Genomic DNA, 17,193 nt, shown 5'->3' on the forward strand with positions numbered 1-17,193 from the left:
CTGGTGAAGAGAATAATAGCATGCCCTTCTCTTTTTGAAAGCAGATCTGATAGGGGCACAAGGGGCAAGTAAACCAACTAAAACCTTTCATTAAATGCAAGTCCAAAACCTGTGCATATGGAGCCTGCTTCATAGTGTTTTCCTGCATCTGTTTTTTTTTTCCCCTCTGATTCATTCCTTGAGATTACACACACATCACAGAATGCTGGTAGATTTGGCTCTGCATAGCCTAAATACACTTCTGCCTCTTCTGTATAGAGCTTTAGAATTATGCCTAGTTCTTAGGTAAAGATAATTACACTGCATTCAGCCATAAAAAGAAAACTCTTTTGAAGCAAATACACTTTGAAGTAAATTAAAGAAACACCTTTAGTATATTTTTAAAAATCAGAATCTCTTGTTATACTAGTACAGCTGTTGTGGCTAACAAAGATGTGCATCACAGGCATCTCTTCCCCATGAAGTGGCTCTTTTCTCTATGCTGTTATTGAAGAGACCCACGTTGACTGAGACTGTCACGACTGGTCTTGTTAGTAAATGCTCTTTTCTTTGGACTCATCAACAAGAACTTAATCCTCTCCAGTAGTGTATTTTCAAGCAGGTTTGAGATCAGACAGTTCAGTTAGTTACCAAACCATCTTTCTGTTTTTCATAGGAGCATCTCTTTTGACATGATTATTACAAATCTTCCCTTGTCAATGGGGAAAAACTACTTGTGACAAAACTGGACAAAACTTCCCTCATGATTGCACTAGGGATCTTTCATCCAGGTGATGAAAAATTAATTTGAATCTGCTGTATTGTAAATAGCTCAGTAAAAGTTGCTGTCTGACACTTTGAAACAAAATGACCATAAAATTGGTGTACTGATTTTCTGAATTACCACAAAGAGGTTGAGTTTACAACTACCAGGAGGAGGAAGGGAAGGAAAAGAAGGAAAAGACTGCAGAGCCAAACCTTCTATAAATTATGAAAATAATGTGGTTTTTTTTAATTTCTCTCTCTATTAATCTCCAGTAAGGTATTACTGGTCAAATTGTTATCTGGGACCACTTATGCAATCTGAATGTCTTTATGGAGATTGTTTAGGTATGACTCTTTCTAATGTTACAGTGGTTGAAATGGAGTCTCTCCCTCAAAGCCATGCTGATGTTAATGTTGTAATGATACTGAAAAGCAGTCAACTTCAAAGTTACCACATGTGGATTTGAATCTATCAGCAGACAGATTAATTTAAATATTTATGTGGTTGTTATTTTTTCATAGCTTTTTTGGAGACTAAGATAATTAGAGAAGTTAAGGAATTGGAAACATTTCCAGTTTATTGAGGGAAATGAAAGTCAGACAACATAGTATGTATGAGAGTAAGAAGTAGTGGAAGAAGAAAAGAAATGGTATCATATAACACACATATATCCCTTTTAGCAGGGAAGCACTGAGAATTTTTCCTTTCTGTCCTGCTTCCCTGTCACCAAATTAAAAATGGACATACCAGAAGTCCTGGCTCACCAACTCCAGGTGGGCCAACAGGGCCTGGTCTTCCTGTCGAACCGGTGTCACCCTTCAAACAAAGATATATTTTCAAAATGCCTGATTTAGGTATTTGTATGTGTGCAGCGTATAACAACTCATCACACATTCTGTGCTTGAAATACTTGATGTAGGAAAATACAGGAATGGCAGAGAAAATCTGAGTGTCCTCAGAGTCATACAGCATGCAAGGCCCAACAGACATTGAACTGGTGCAGTTTCACAGCATTAGGGGACAGCCTCAATTCTGCATTTGAGGGAAGACAATGTTGAATCTAAACAGTTAATTATTCACATCATATTCCTAGTACATTGTGTATCAGTTTTTGTCCTTTTCCAAGAAGTCAGTGTTTCTATGGTAGTGTTTCTGTATTCTTTATGCCAGTCATCCAAACCAACAAGCCTGTTTTTCACAGGATAATTTTTGTTTAAGACTATGTATGCATTTTTACTCATCCCTACACTGCTTGGATTGACTTGTGTCAAGCGTAAGAACTACTGTAAAAAAGTTCTTTGAAGTACATAGTTAAAATTTGCTTTTTTTTTTCCTAAGCAGTTTTGATCAACATACAAAATACCTTTCCAGTACCATAAAAACAGCATTTGGGGGCTTGAAGTTTCTCATGTACCAGCAAGTATATTATCTCAGCTGTCTTGGTCTTCACTCTTATCCCACAGTACATGTAATATAGAAGAGATGCTTGTACCTTTGGGCCTGGCAGTCCTATTCCAGTCTCTCCAGGCAAGCCGGGTGGCCCAGGGAGACCTCTCTCACCCTTTTCAAAGGATAAAAAAGGAAACAATTCTGCTTATAGATTGGCATCTAGGGAAATAAGTTTAACTCAGTTTGTTGAAAAAGAACAAATTTTGAAGTTCTTTTTTCGTATATCCTGAATTTCAACCCATTGGAATTGTCTTACACAGTACTTCATCTGTTCACGCTTTCAGTGCTTCAAAATTCCCTTTATTATATTTCCTATACGAAGTGATATCTGATTAAAAAAAAGGCAAATGTTTTGTCTCGTGGAATATGAGAGTTTTGACACTCAACTACTCTATGTCTCACTGCTGGCCAGGAGGTGCTCTAAATATGGTGCAAAGGAGGTGCTTCTTGCAGTGAAGCACTGGGTGATTTCTGTGGCCCACCTTCAAAGGCCCCATTGCAAGACTGTTTTGAATTGCACTAATTCTCCTGATGTTCAGATATCTTCTGCTGTCCATCAGTAAACAGCGGGACTACTAATTTTGAGCTACAGAATTCTTCTTGAGAATATTCAGTTTCAAGGGAAGAGTTTGTTTGAGATCCCAAACAGAATTCCTGCTTGGCACTTAGGGAAAAAAACAGTTTTAAATTGAAAACTGAAGAAATGCAACACTACATTGCTGCTAAGTAATATTCTGTGATATTACTGCCGTATTTTAACTATTTATGAGAAAAGACTGGAGTGTGATTTGGACCTGAATCCAATACAAAGACCAAATGAATACCTTTCTTAGGAACCGTTTAGAATACAAAAAGTATATGATTTGCTACAAATGTCACATTAAACTGCATCGCCTACAAGAAGGGTATGGGGTGTAAGGATAGAAGCACTATTGTTCTGAGGCTGTATTAACATCTTTTAACATTAAAAAAGAGAAGAAATAATGCAGTTCTTGCCTTTGATCCTTGCAAGCCTTCAGGCCCTTGATCTCCAGATTGTCCTTGTGGACCCTATTAAAACAAGAGTAGTTATAATGAGATTTTTCAAGCTTTCAGAACATGGCAGTTTGAAAAACAATCTCTAATTTGCTGTAGTCTGCATGAAAATATGAGTTACAAACATTTCAGAATGGAAACTTTGCTTTTTGATGGATGTATAGATTCAGCTATTCAACTCAGTTGGAACTGGGTCTGGTAATCAGGGGAGAGAATTTGGCTCTCCATTTATTTGAATATAATTTTATTTGAATATAATTAAAGGTAACCTATAGTCGAGATTTACTGAAACATCTATGATTGGCTAAGCTTTTTGGCCTTCAGTCCAAGAGTATTGGGATGAAAAGAGACTAAAGTGTTTCCATGTACTTCTGTGAGATAATGAAATAGTTAGGACACTGAATGGGTCATTAGTGATTTTGTTTTTTTATGGAACTGTATTTTCTGTGGTCTTTGAGACTGAATGAATTATAAGGATGATTTATTTCTTTAGAATGCTCCTCCAAATTCTTGTTAATTTTGCTGTTTAAGAAGATAGATTTTGGTTGCCTTGAACTCAGTGACTCAAAGATTCTGTGATGGTTGTGGTATGATATTATTTCAGAGCTTTGAATCCCAGGGAACCAGGTATTGTTTTTATAGCTTCTTTCTTTTCTTTTTTTTTTTTTTTTTTTTTACCTGTAGCCCTCTTGTTCCTCTGGGGCCTACTGGACCTTCAGGACCCTGAAAGGCAAGTGAAAAAAAGGATGCCTGTATGTGTATTTAGATTTGGTCAAACCCACTTTTAGGTAACTCTTTACTAATGTATTGTGTTTAGATATCTTTACATTAAAATTAAAAAAAATCAAGAGAAGTTAAGCAGCTAGCAAGTATTAAATAAATAATTTTTAAATGAACTGTGGGAATCAAAATACAGAGTAAGAATGAACAGACTTAATTATCAAGGACCAGTAATCCAGGATTAAACTCTGTTTCATTTAAAATATTCACAGCAATTATACACTAAATCTTGAAGATCAGTGTTAGAAACCTTGATTTCATTTTCACCTCTCATTCGGTTTACTTACTACTTCAAACATTCTGCCTTCGTTATTGTTATAAACAGGCTTAGGCTTGGGCCTTAAGAGGAATCACATGAAAATATAGAAGGAGCTGAGAAAGTTACTGAAATGGTATCCTTGTTCATTTTTTTTAAATTGTCAGTCGTTAATTTCCCTCGGCCTTAGAATTAATGTTTGCCCTAAATCTATCACCATGGTTGTTATTCAGGGAATTGTAGTTCTTCGGTATTTCAACTGTGTTTCCTGAAAGCATAACAACTTTGCGGCTACTCACTCTGTCTCCTTTTGTCCCTGGGATTCCACATTCACCTCTTTCACCCTGGAAAGGAACAGGAATAAATATTTATGAGGTATATTGAGCATATCATCCCCATTCTTTGGGTGCTTTAGTTGAAAACCTAAATGTTATTATTTTCATGACATACTATAGCAATTGTGCTGTAAGTTCACTGAGGAAGGGACACAGGTTCTATTAGAGCTTGTGCAGCAGCTGGTAAGATGATGTTATTATTCAGTATAGTATTCATAAGAAATATGGCACTATGCATAATAAAACTCATCAAATACATACATGTAAGCAGAAGCTTTGACTAAAACTATTACCTTCTCTCCTTTGTATCCAGATCTCCCCTGGAAAAATTAAAAAGCAAAGCAGGTTGTGAGGATATATAACCCAAATGTAAGTATGTGCATATTGGTGCTATTAACATTCTACTCTCTCTAGAAAAACAGCATTTCTAATTATAATGAACAATTAGGTAGAAAAGGTGATCTCTGATAAACACGGCGATATGACTCTAAATGCTACACCTACTGGTCATGATACATGCTGTTGTATGTGTGAACAAATCTTACGAAAGTGTCATTTTAGACTGGGATTTTAATGATATAAAAGCAGATCAACTAGAGTTCATATTTCCATCTTAAGTGAGAAACATGTTAAAATAAGAAAGCAAGAAAAAAAGTCACTAATTAAAAAGGATGTACCGAATCAGTAAGAAAATACAAAGTAGAGTCATTAATATGTGAATGAATTCAGAATGAAGCACTAACAGGCTGGTCCTACAGTTATTTCTTATATGTATTTCATTCAACTTTTTCATTGCTATTACACACAGGATTCTTTATTTGCCAAATGAAAAATTTAAACTTAAGTCTTAGATTATCATGTCAGAGCTTTTCACACTTTTTAGGAGGGACTATGTATTATTAGAGAGTATTTTCTAGATCACTCTTATAAGAAGGAATTATTCCCTTTCTTTAAGAAATGATGATGTTTTCAGTTCCTCTAGTGTTAATGAATCATTAGCTGGTAAACCAGAACTGAAATTTGCTATTATAATTTGAAAGAAAGAAAAAAGAAATGTGGTGCTTTGCCTTGAAGTGACACTGCTCTCTGGAGAAGAAGGGGAAGTACACCTTTTTTTTACCTCTATTCCATCTCGTCCTGGGATTCCATTAAGACCTGGCTCCCCCTATAAATAGTCCAACATCAAGATCAATGAAATCAGGAAAAGACAGTAGTGTCCTGATTAACTGGGTAGATATCTCTATATAATACAGGAAGCACACCAGCTCCCTCTTTTACACTCTTGATGATTTTATATGTTAGATATAAGATACTAATTTGCAAAGAATCTTAGTCTTTACGACAGCAAAAGGGGGTAGAAGAAGTTTAAGAAATTCACATGTGGAAAACACATGGGCACTATTAGGGTAGTCTTTCCATATTAATGAAGTACCAAATCTTTCTCCTAAATCTGAAAAATCACATCACCTTTGCTCCTTTCAGGCCTGGAGCTCCATCATCCCCAGTGCGACCCTTTTTGCCCTGAAAACAAGAAAATAAAATGTTTATAATATATGTTAGTCAAATAATTTTATTTTACAATATATACACTGGGAGCTTTTTTATATTTAGGATATTTGCTTCCTATAGATTTATTTTTAAACATCTCTGCATTTACCATAACCTTGAAATTGACTTTCTGGGAGCAGCAGGACCAACTCAATAGGCAGCTATTTTTCTCTTTTTCTCTTTGTTGTAAACAAAAATTGTTCAGGTCTCCTCTGAAGAAAAGAGGATTTTTTTGTAGCTACCCATCTTGCCAAGTGGGTGTTTTGTTTTCTTTTGAACTCTTTGAGGTGCATGCTTTTAAGAGGTACTTGCACTCTCCAAGGAAAGGCACTGAATAATAACCCAAACAAAACCACTGTTTGCACAGGACAGGCTGCATTTTTAATTAAATTGTGCCGTACTGTGCAGGATAAGACCAGTGCGTATTGCTGTTTATGTATGTATATAGGATGTTCAGGTCAAAAGGATGAGGATGGGCAGATTCTAGGGTTCTGTTTTAAAATCTGACACTGTCCCTCCACCTTGAGCAAGGACTGTAAGTTACTGTGGTGCTTTAGTTTAATGTTAGGGATACAACATCATTTGAAACATCAGCCTTGCAGTTTAGATCACCAAACCTTGTATGAAGCAATCCCCTAGATTTGCTTAGGGGTTCTAGTTGTGAGACAATTCTGAAAGAAGTCTATTTTACCCTCTTTAAAAGTCTCTTGTCTCAGTTGTTCCTCATGCTTCAGCCTCCTGCGCTCTCTTGCTTTCAGAGAGCTTTTCAGATATTAATGTTTGATTTGGGGCTACTTAGATCTATCTGGTGTGGTTGTCTGATTGTAACAGGTGAATTATTGTTCCACACAGGAAAGTGGCTCCTTCCTGCTTTTTAAACTGCTGTGGCTAAAGGGAGAGCGTCACCACACCACACTGTTCTTTTTTCAGAGGAAGTGTCTCATGGCATTCTCAGGTCTCTCTGTGCATTTCCTACTGGTGTGACATTTCCATGCAATGTAACTCTGGAGGACTGTGTATTGCACCTCAAACTTTTGTTGTCTCAGGATTTGGGTTCAAATAATTTCCTAAAAATATTCCAACAATGAAATAAATCTTGATTTCTACTGTGTATCAGTTATTTGAGAAATGACAACTACTTACAGCAGGGCCAGGAAGGCCTCTTTCCCCCTTCTCACAGTTACATGTGGCAGCCTGGGGACACTTTGAATGAAAATAGTTCAAATCAGCACATTTTAATAGAAGAAATAGAAAACACAAGAATATTGTTTTTAAGTTACTCTTTATGGCTAGTCTGAGGGCACTAGTAATGACCAGAAGTCAGTTATATTTACATGTTTTACAGAAATCTTTTAAATGTCAGTTTACCACTCATCAGGAATGTTGCCTCCTACACTCCATCCAAAAATCCATATCATTCTTACTCCTAAAATCTCAATCTTCTTGATAATAGCTTTATCTCCAAACTCTTCACAAGATTGCGTTATTGGTATGCTGTGTCTGTGATAGTAGATTTGTTCTGATTACTAGTCACTGTAGAGATAGCCAAGACTGGGTTATGAAAACATCTTACATCCTTTTGCCACTTAATTCCACTGTATGTAGGACAGCTCATAGTTTGGCTCTAGCTTGATCTATAAACAAAACATGTTACAGATGTCTATTTTTATCTAGTTAATGCAATTCATTATAAAAGTTTCTAATCTTTCTTTTTCTGTCATCTGTACCATGATGTACCCCCCGTCAGAGATCTTTATGGTATGTAGTTATGTGCTTTTTAGGAGCTTTTTTAAACTTACATAATTACATTACACAATGCAGAATTAATAGAGATAGTAGGGTTATTTTTGGAGGAGGAATAAGGAATGTTGTTTATTTTTGGTTTTATTATTTATTAAACCTCCACTGAGGTTGGAGATGTCTAGAAGTGAAGGGTTTAAACATAATTCTTACCTGAATATCCCATTTAGTAACAATATGTTTTCCAAGGGTAACATTGAATGTCTTTCTACTTCAAGATTTATTTTGACAAAGAAAAATGAACATGCCAGTGGAAATGAGTGAAAAACAAAATGCTTCAAGTTTTGCAAACACTCATAATACTTAGCAGTTTCCTTGTGCTGCTCATCAGAACAGTCTTTGCCTGAGATGACTGTACCTTAAGTAGGACTAACATCTTTAAAAGGAAAACTGACTTTATTCCCCTCAAAATGGCAGCCAGACCTACCAATGCCTGTAGTCAGGGTGACGCAGTGTGGACAAACTGGAAAAGTGCAATGGTGGAGCTTTGTTAAAGTTCCTTTGCTTTTTTAAACTTTATTACATAGGAAGAGCATTAAGGGCTAGAACTGCACCACATTCAGCTCTGTGTCAAGTTTTCTTATCCACCGAGTCTGTTGAATCACGTGCTGAGATGTTTCAGAAAATTCTTGCTAACCTGAATACTCACACATTGCTCTTTCTCAACTTTGAAAACAAGGAGGTAAAGGAGATGACATTAAGATAGCAAATTAAAGCTCTGTCCTGCAAATACAAAAGCATGTTTTACTTGAAGGCAATCCCATTAGACTCAATAATTAACCAACTTCCTGAGCTATCAGTTTTCTTGAATTATGTTTCCATATAATTGTAAATATATATAGTAAGCAGTAGTTCTGTACCAGAAAAAAAAATACTTACCTCTTCCTCAGACAGATCTTTCTGTAAAGACAGATATTCGAAACAACATTAGAAACTTAAAGTCATAATCCAGCTCTACAGGAGGGACACTGAAAGATGTTAAAATAAATTGTTTCAGCAGCTAGCTATGTAATTAATATATTAATGAACATTAATTAAACTTTAATTTCTGAGAAACATTCTAGCAATCTCTCCATTCTAAAAAATAGTTTATATAATTTCAATTGCTATCATAGATTGTTGACTGCACAAATCACTGACTCTCCTTGTCCAGCCATAATTTTCTAACATTACAATGGTAAACAGGCCTAAACCAACATAGTTAGCTAGATAGATGGGAACAATGCACCCGGAAACTACATTGTTCTCAAGTGCTGAATAGCAGCACCCCTCTATTTGGAGTGAATGATACATACTCTATACTTGAGAAAATCAGAAGCTCCTCTGTGCATACTGTTAGGCACACACAAAATGAGAACAGTAAGAACACTTCAGAAAAGATTTGGCTTTGGCAATGATCACATGAAGATCTCATCATCGAATCAGCTCTGTTATTTTTTAGAAGATGTCTACAGCTGGAACACCCCCATAAAATGCATTTCTCTCACTTTTCACAACTGATGTAGTCTCTTGAGAGGACACGGATGTGTTGATGAGCAGCAATGCAATAGACATCTCAAAAATTCATATGTATGCACATATAATTATGACAAAGCCATTATTTAAACCAGATAGCAGCTATGTTCTCAAAAGAAGGCACTAGAGGATGGCTGCCTGTTTGGAACAGGTGAAATAAAGTATGTTTAGGCACTTGAGAGGTGGTTGCTGTGATACAGAGAGCAATGGTAATACCAGAGAAGATGGGAAGGGTGATATGCAGGGAAACCAATACAAAGTGGCAGGCTGTCAAAGTGAAGGACAGACAGGCAGGAAGGCCAGCTTGTGTACATGCTCTAGGTCTGTATGAGATCCCTTAGGTGTCAGTTTCACTGCAGAAGTCTCCTGGTTGTTATTCATATTTCTATTTTATATCTCTGTGCATGCTCAAATCAGGACTTCATCCACAGCTTGTGTCACCAGATTTATAGGCTAGAGGATGGCTCTATTCTCCATACTTGGCAGGCAACGTTTTTTATAAATTAAGTTCATATGCAGAAAAGAGGCACCTAAGCAAAAGTTCAAGCTCAATTTACACATTTCCTCTTGATTATGTGGTAGGTTTTCCACGGAAATTTAAAGATGTCTATGGCCAAGTTCAGATTTTATCTAAATTGACATATATGTCCATTAAGGTCTGTAAATTTATTTTCACTTCTGCAAGAGCTGCATCTCTTTTGGTACAAAGGGCAATGGCACATTCCTACAGAAGAAAGTATTAGGATGTAAAAAATTGGTTTTTTTTTTTTAAGAAAGGAGGAAATTTTTTAAAATGCCTTTCTTAGGAGGAAAAATAGAGATAAAAATAACTTCACAACAGGTCCCTTTAAGTCTAATGCAGTTTCCATCTCCATCTTTTGGCTGGAAAGATCTGAATTGTGGGGAGAGAAAAGAAACCTCTACTTGGGCACAGTGGTCTTATTAATAAAAGTGGGCCGCTTAAACATATAAAAAGTAAAGGTTTCTTCAATAGCATAAGCGTTTCAAAATACTGGAAATAAGACCATTTTTTACATATGTTCCTATAAATATTTCAAATCCTTTCTCACACATACCATTTCTTTGAGAACTTTCTCCACAGTTTCTTTCTCCTGGAGGTTGAAAACAAACCTGGATGCTGGGACGCTGGCCAGGAGCCGGAGCTTGGCAGCATTGCTAACCTCCTCAGCCACTCTGGTCATTCCCATTGTGAAAAATACAATTCCTTGGTGTTTAGCATCAGCTGTAGCTGCAAAAATATCTGGGTTTCTTGGATGGTCCACTCCATCGGTGAAGAGCACAGCTACTTTCACACTACCCGGAGTCCCTTCAGTCATGTAGAGTTGTGTGAGGTTAGTTATAGCATAAGTTGTGTAGGTGCCATGACCTATGTAGGTGATGGGAGCAATGTGGGACTTGAATGCTTCAGGACCTTTCCAGTCATGGAAAGTTTGCTCCATGAAAACAGTGCTGCTGTACTGAAGTAAGGCCATCCTCCAGCTAAGGGTATGTCCAGAACTAAGCTGCAGACTTTTCATTCTGTCTACTGTTTCCAGTACAAATTTTTTCTGCTGTTCATGATTATAGTCCTTAGCACTTTCAGAGCTGTCCAGTAAAAAAGCAATTTCCAGAATGCAGTCTTCATCTAGAATAAATAGGTAGGTAGGTGAGCGGAGTGATTTCATAAAAAATCTCATTCTACCCTTACCATTACATGTATTTCAGGCTTCAAAAGTGGGAGTGCAATTATAGACATTTTTTAAAACATCTGTGGTCACAAGTGTGAGACCCTCATCAAGATAGAGCATAAAGAGGCTGAGGAATTTGCTCCAGAACAGATGGCCCAAGGAATAAGAAACTGAAGGTGAGGGAATGTCATGTATTATGAAATGACAAATGTTGTAATGGTTTTATACATTCATTCTGTCCTCTTGCCTGGTATTTCACTGAACATCCTACCAGAATGAGTACTGAGGAGGTGGAATTCATCTACAATAAAATGAGTCTTACTGAAGAAGACATGACAGTGTGATTTGACAGAGCTAGATTTTGTCCCTGGTACTGACACTCACATCTAGTAACACAAAAGTTTCCAAAAGCAGGATCTGCAGAGTATTAATTTTCTGAACTACTTATGATATTACTTCTATAAAAATACAGTTGTATGGGCTATTATTCTTGTAGTGACAGTAGCAGACTATCAGCCATATCATAAAAAAGACTAGAAGTAATCTCATTTTCTGAAATACACAAAAGGGGAGGGAAAAGATGTGAGTAAAAAGATAAAAGTGCAAAGATAAGGCAAGTGAAAATGTAGGATGAGGCAATATCTTAGAGGGTAAGTTAGCCATATAGTTCACAATCTGGATAAATGACTCAGGGGGAAAAAAACACACCCGTTTTAAAATAACAACATTCACCTTGATCACTTGGGCTGGGATATCTTTCTACAGTATTTGACAGAATGTGTTTAGGTTTTGGTCTTCTCAATCCGTATCTTTTTTCTTCCCTGAGATTTTCTGCTAAAAACTCATGGTGTTCAAGTATCCACAAAAGCCACCAGAATCTGAAGAACATCATTTGTTTGGTTTCTGTTTCCTAAACAACACAAATAATAATACAGCAGTAAAGCAGTGTGAGGATAATAAAACATTATTCAATTGTGCTTCCACAGGTTGCTTAGCAGGCTGTATTTTAAAATATAGTCCCTAAAAATGAGCTGGTTTCCCTCCGCCCCAAGATTTTGTCCAAAATATGTAATAAATAATAAACAGACACATACTGGAGTGATTTTCAAATGTAGTGCATATAGTTCTAGTACATGACAAACTGGAGACAGACATTTTACAAACATACTTCAGTTCTCTCTTACTGCCTCGTAGTGTTTGTAACAACCAGCACTTCTCAGAAACCTTAACCTTGGCTGTACCCATGTGGATGCAATGTGAATCCCAAGTGTAATTCACAGGGGTGTTTTTTTTTAAATCTGCTTTTTCCAGAGCTGGCATGGAGAGAAGGAGGTACAGAGGCAGACCTGAGTTTTTCCCTGTTCCCTTTACTTAAGAACTGAGGGTCATGCATACTTCTCCTTGCTGTCACAGCCCCCCTGTCCTCCGCAGTCCTACAGAGGAACAGCCATGGCCTGAGGGTGCTGTCCAGGCATGAATATACCTGCTGTGAAACCCTGGGGACACTTGGGCCCAGAGTGCTGAGCCCAAGCTGGACAGCTACCTATTGACAGGACTTTTTCCTTCTGCAGGGACCAGAGCTGTTTGTCCTGGGCTCACAAGCGCACCTGGAGCTCACAGGCTGCTCAAAGACTGACAAGTCAGTCCTGCCCCGCTTGGGTTTCATTGTCATGTCCCTGCAAGCTCTCCCCAGGTAGGTACAATGCATAGCAAAAGGGCAGCTCAATGGCAAGTATGAACCTGCCAGGACTGAGCATCTCACAGAAGTCCCTAACACAGCCATGTCTGCAGGGTTTCTCAGCTTCTGCTAGTTTAGGGCAGGATTTCTGGTGCCCACAGACACAGAGAGGACAGGGGGTCCTTACCTTGACTCTCCTAAGCAAAAGTCTCTGCAGAGATGCAGAATGCTTCCCTGGGCTTGCTGTCAGCTCTGTTGTCCTCCCTGTGCTGGATACTCTGTGAGGAAAGGAGGGAGAAGTTGGTCTGCAAACTCCTGTAAGAATTGGTGTCATATGTCAGGAGGGGCCGGCAGACAGAGGCAAGGAGAAAGGGGAAGAACAGCAATCCTGGCTCCCCCTTCTTGGCATCCACCCACTCCTCTCCTCCTCCCCAAGCTGTGTACATGCGTCCTAGGTTTAGTCTCCCACAGCCATTTCCACTCATAAATCCTCATCCATACTTGCACATGTATGGAAGAGGACTGTTCTCACCCCAACACACTTCCCTACCCACCAGCCCAGTTGTGTTCAACTCTCTTCTCCCATCACGACCACATACCTTCACACCCATACTTCTGCACATCTGTCATGCTTTAGCAAGGCAGCTTTTGGTACTGAGCATCATACTTTCAACATCATGATAGCAGTCCATGTCTGTAGGATCCCTTTCAGACCTAAATGAATCTCCTCATAATGAGGGATTCCTGTTACTGCTGCAGTAGAAAGATATTTACTGTCCCATGGACTGGGCCAACTGAAATTTCAGTTGCTGGGGAGACTGTCCAGCATGAGGAGGTCAAAAAGGACCAGTCTGAAAGCCGTACAGTTTCTCCAGGCTTGTCTGTCACATCTATCCTTTCAAAGACTGTAATAGTTAGAGAACAAGGACCGACACATAGTATGATGCCCTCAAAACCTAAGCTAGGTGGCCGTGGATCCTGAAGGCTATCTCTTTTAGCAGTGATTGCAGCTTGTCACCTAATTCTTCAAATATCCTCAGAAAGCTTTTGTATTACAAATGATCATATTAAACAAGTAGCTCTTTTACACAGAAATATATCTCTCTTTTTTCTGTGGACCCATCATTTTCCACCTACATGCACACAAAGAGGACCCAATGCTAGCTGCCATCCTCCTTTTAACCTTAAAACTTCACCAGCTCAGCCCACTTATGACAGTCACAGCCAAGGAGGGTGAGGGGACTGTGGAGAAAGAATACAGCTTTGGCTCCAAATTAAATAGGCAGGAGGGACTGGTAGGACAATGCAGCTGGATGCTGAAGTCATTTGCTATGGTTCTAACACTGTTTTATAGTTTCCATCTTTACCAGTAATTAGTGCTAAACTAGTGAACTAGGATGGCTGAAGTGCAACTCTGTATATTGTATGGCTGCTCATCCTTACCTAGGCTGAAACTAACTCAGATACAGCTATTTGTGCTACAGTTACAGCTAAGAAAGAATCTTCTTTCAAGGTTGGAAAGAACTGTTGTTTATTTCTCTTCAGCCACTTTTATTTTTCCATGCTTACACTGACATATTTAGATTTTGATTAAGGCAAAAAATTAAAAGGCAATTTTTTGCCTTTTAGGGAACACAAATAATATGGTGTTTAACTGAAACAAACGTAATAAATCTCACATAGCTGCTAAATCTTACTAAGAAAAAATCTAATTCTAGCAAGAAAAAGCATGTCAACTATAACACGTGTCATAGTTGTGTGCCTCCCATAAGCAAAACATTGTCATTCTTTCATTTTCACTGCTAATTCTTACCTTAAAACATAGCTGGCAAATAATTTCTTAATTAACTAACTATTCTACTTGTATGTTTAGTAGCAAGTCCTTGGCTTCAGGATATTTCCTTTTATTAATGAATGATGTTTACCCTCAGGACAAATTTTTCTTTTTTTTTTTTTTTTTTTTTTTTTTTTTTTTTTTTTTTTGGCCAGGTGCAACTTTAAAAGCTTAGTGGGGCCTCTACATTTTTATAGCTCTTTGCGTGGGATGCATGGTATTATTCTGCCCAGAATTCCAGGTATGTGACATACCATACAGTACACTTCTAGACTTGCAGTCTTCTGAAGTTGTGATGTTCTCAATACCTGCACAATTCTTATGGTGACAGTTTATCAAAACCTAAATGATATCATTGTAAAATGTATGCACTGATGCATCTGAGATAAGTCTTAAAAATAAAATTAACAGCAAGCTTTCTTGCCTCATTTACAACAAACTTTTCCAAGTGCTCATTTAACATTTTAATGGCATTACACTCTATGTATTCTTTAAATAGAATGTGTCTTAAAAGCTATGATATGCTGTCATTTAAATGTTATACATTTACAGCTAGAATTGAGGTTTTTTTTGTAAAGAAATAAAGTTTCATATTTTATTAAGGCATCTAGACATTGGATGCTTCAGCACACAATTTATTACATTTCTATTCACCTACTATTGAAACATATTTATGTATCTTTGACATCTCTGGGAGATGAAACTACTGACTTGCATACTTAGTCAACTAAGTTAGGCCCAGCTACCTCAGCTCACATATGGTTCCAACATGACAGTAGTTGGCATTAAGATGGGTAATCTTTGCAGGAGTCAAAGACTGAAATTAATATAAAGGCTATGTTACAATTGTACCAACTGAAGCTGAGGTCACAAATATTGCTGCATATCCAGATCTTTGGATTTTTTCCACCACTGTTTGAAATCCAGGGGTTCTCAGCTGTTTGATTGCAGTATTCCAATCTGAGAAATGAGGCCTAACATTGCTTTCAGAGAATAAAGAGGTATATGAGGACTATTGAAAACCACAGATAAATAGGCTATACTCAAATAAAGGAAATTCCTTATCATAGAACAATGAGGAGAGATATCATGAAGAAAGATAGGCTCTTTCTGCAAGTGAGTCGCTATAACTTTCCAATGGGCAGAAGTAGCAGCAAGCCTGACTGTTCCAAATTTCTTTCCTAGTGCTCTCTTCTTTGTGTGTCCCTCCTCTCTGTCTGTGGGTACCTTTCTTACAGCCTGGTCTGGCTCAACTGTGACCACTTCATCCATTGGTTAGCAAAATTCAGGACATTATTGAGAAGCCTTGAGTAATTTCTGTTAAACTGGATTAACTAATGTCTTTCAGCATGATACCATGCCATTAGAATGTGACAGAGCCTGCCTAGTCCTTCTTCAGCTGTCCAACAAGCCTGTGGCAGGACTAGAGATCGAGTAATCGTGAGCCAGCATAGATGGCAAAGTACCATCTGAATGTTTCTGTATGCTAAAGGAATACTCAGTCACCAGGGAGGCCAGTTTTTGGAAGCAGCATGAAGCAGATGGAACATGCTTGTGATTTTCCTCTGCTCTGATGGTAACTTTTTTGACCTAAAGAGCCTGACATGATGCTTCTGAAATGTGTTTCTATTTTTTTTGCCACCTCAATGCGAATAATGCACATATCTTGTCTGCTGTGAACTGTTAAAAATACACACATTTCTCACAATCTTCTAGTGTTTCATGGCCTCAAGATAGTCTTGACCATTTAACCTGACTGCATCTTGCTGTAATGGTATTTCAAGAGTATTTATTTCATTATACTGTACATGTCAGTACATGACCAAAGTGCCCAGAAGAAACAAAAAACTACCTGACTTGAACTTGTAAAATAATGAAAGCATACCATTTACAATATTTTGAATCCTGAAATTAAAGAGTAATTTTATAAAAAATGTGGTTTACAGTCCTGTAAGTTGTATCACATGTGTGAATTTTAGGAAAAACAGTTTGAAAGTTCAAATACTCAAAGTAATTGAACAAGAAAATTTAAAAAATCAAAACTTAACTTCACTGATGATTGTATCTGAGGAAGGATAAAATACAAACCTGTATTTTACCTTTTGAGTGCAAAATGTGTTTTAGTGGATTTGACAGCTCAGGATTCAGGCTGAATAGCCAGCTAAGTATGGTAAATCTTGACAAATTGACTTCTATTTGCCAGCTGTTGTGGCTGCAGTTGGAAAAAAAAAAAAAAAAGCAGATCTATGTTCTCTGACAAAACCTGATTGTTCTGTCTAAAAAATGATGTCTTAATGGCACAGCCTTATAAAAACCTATAATGAAATCTTGATGTATGCGAAGGTAGTGGCAGAACTATTGATTTGAGTGAGGACAGGATTTTGTCTTTGCATTTTGGTACAAATCTTGAGCGTGTAGTCTGAAAGAGCTGATCAAAGCAAATCACCTTTATTGTGTTTTCATCTAAACTCACTGTTACAGAAGATGCTGTAAGCAAGGCCTTTGATGGCAAAGAGTTACTCGTCGTGTA

At 37.6% G+C, this 17,193-nt stretch overlaps 1 protein-coding gene across 1 annotated transcript in view; it reads right to left on the reverse strand.

The window, feature by feature from the left end:
* Positions 1 to 13,091, reverse strand: part of LOC104624456 (collagen alpha-1(XXVIII) chain-like) — a 37,149-nt gene extending 24,058 nt beyond the window's left edge. Inside the window, exons 1-13 of the mRNA XM_010291825.1 lie at positions 13,017 to 13,091; positions 11,884 to 12,061; positions 10,540 to 11,108; positions 8,828 to 8,848; positions 7,292 to 7,351; positions 6,068 to 6,121; positions 5,721 to 5,765; positions 4,894 to 4,920; positions 4,565 to 4,609; positions 3,908 to 3,952; positions 3,191 to 3,244; positions 2,238 to 2,306; positions 1,493 to 1,561 (exon numbers count right to left, since the gene is read on the reverse strand). Coding sequence (XP_010290127.1) covers positions 1,493 to 1,561; positions 2,238 to 2,306; positions 3,191 to 3,244; positions 3,908 to 3,952; positions 4,565 to 4,609; positions 4,894 to 4,920; positions 5,721 to 5,765; positions 6,068 to 6,121; positions 7,292 to 7,351; positions 8,828 to 8,848; positions 10,540 to 11,108; positions 11,884 to 12,043 — 1,218 coding nt within the window. The 5' untranslated portion in view covers positions 12,044 to 12,061; positions 13,017 to 13,091. The remainder of the gene's footprint in view (positions 1 to 1,492; positions 1,562 to 2,237; positions 2,307 to 3,190; positions 3,245 to 3,907; positions 3,953 to 4,564; positions 4,610 to 4,893; positions 4,921 to 5,720; positions 5,766 to 6,067; positions 6,122 to 7,291; positions 7,352 to 8,827; positions 8,849 to 10,539; positions 11,109 to 11,883; positions 12,062 to 13,016) is intronic.
* Positions 13,092 to 17,193: the final 4,102 nt, after the last annotated feature.

The sequence above is a fragment of the Phaethon lepturus genome, unplaced genomic scaffold (genome assembly GCF_000687285.1).
Source record: "Phaethon lepturus isolate BGI_N335 unplaced genomic scaffold, ASM68728v1 scaffold22347, whole genome shotgun sequence".
Classification (NCBI taxonomy): domain Eukaryota; kingdom Metazoa; phylum Chordata; class Aves; order Phaethontiformes; family Phaethontidae; genus Phaethon; species Phaethon lepturus.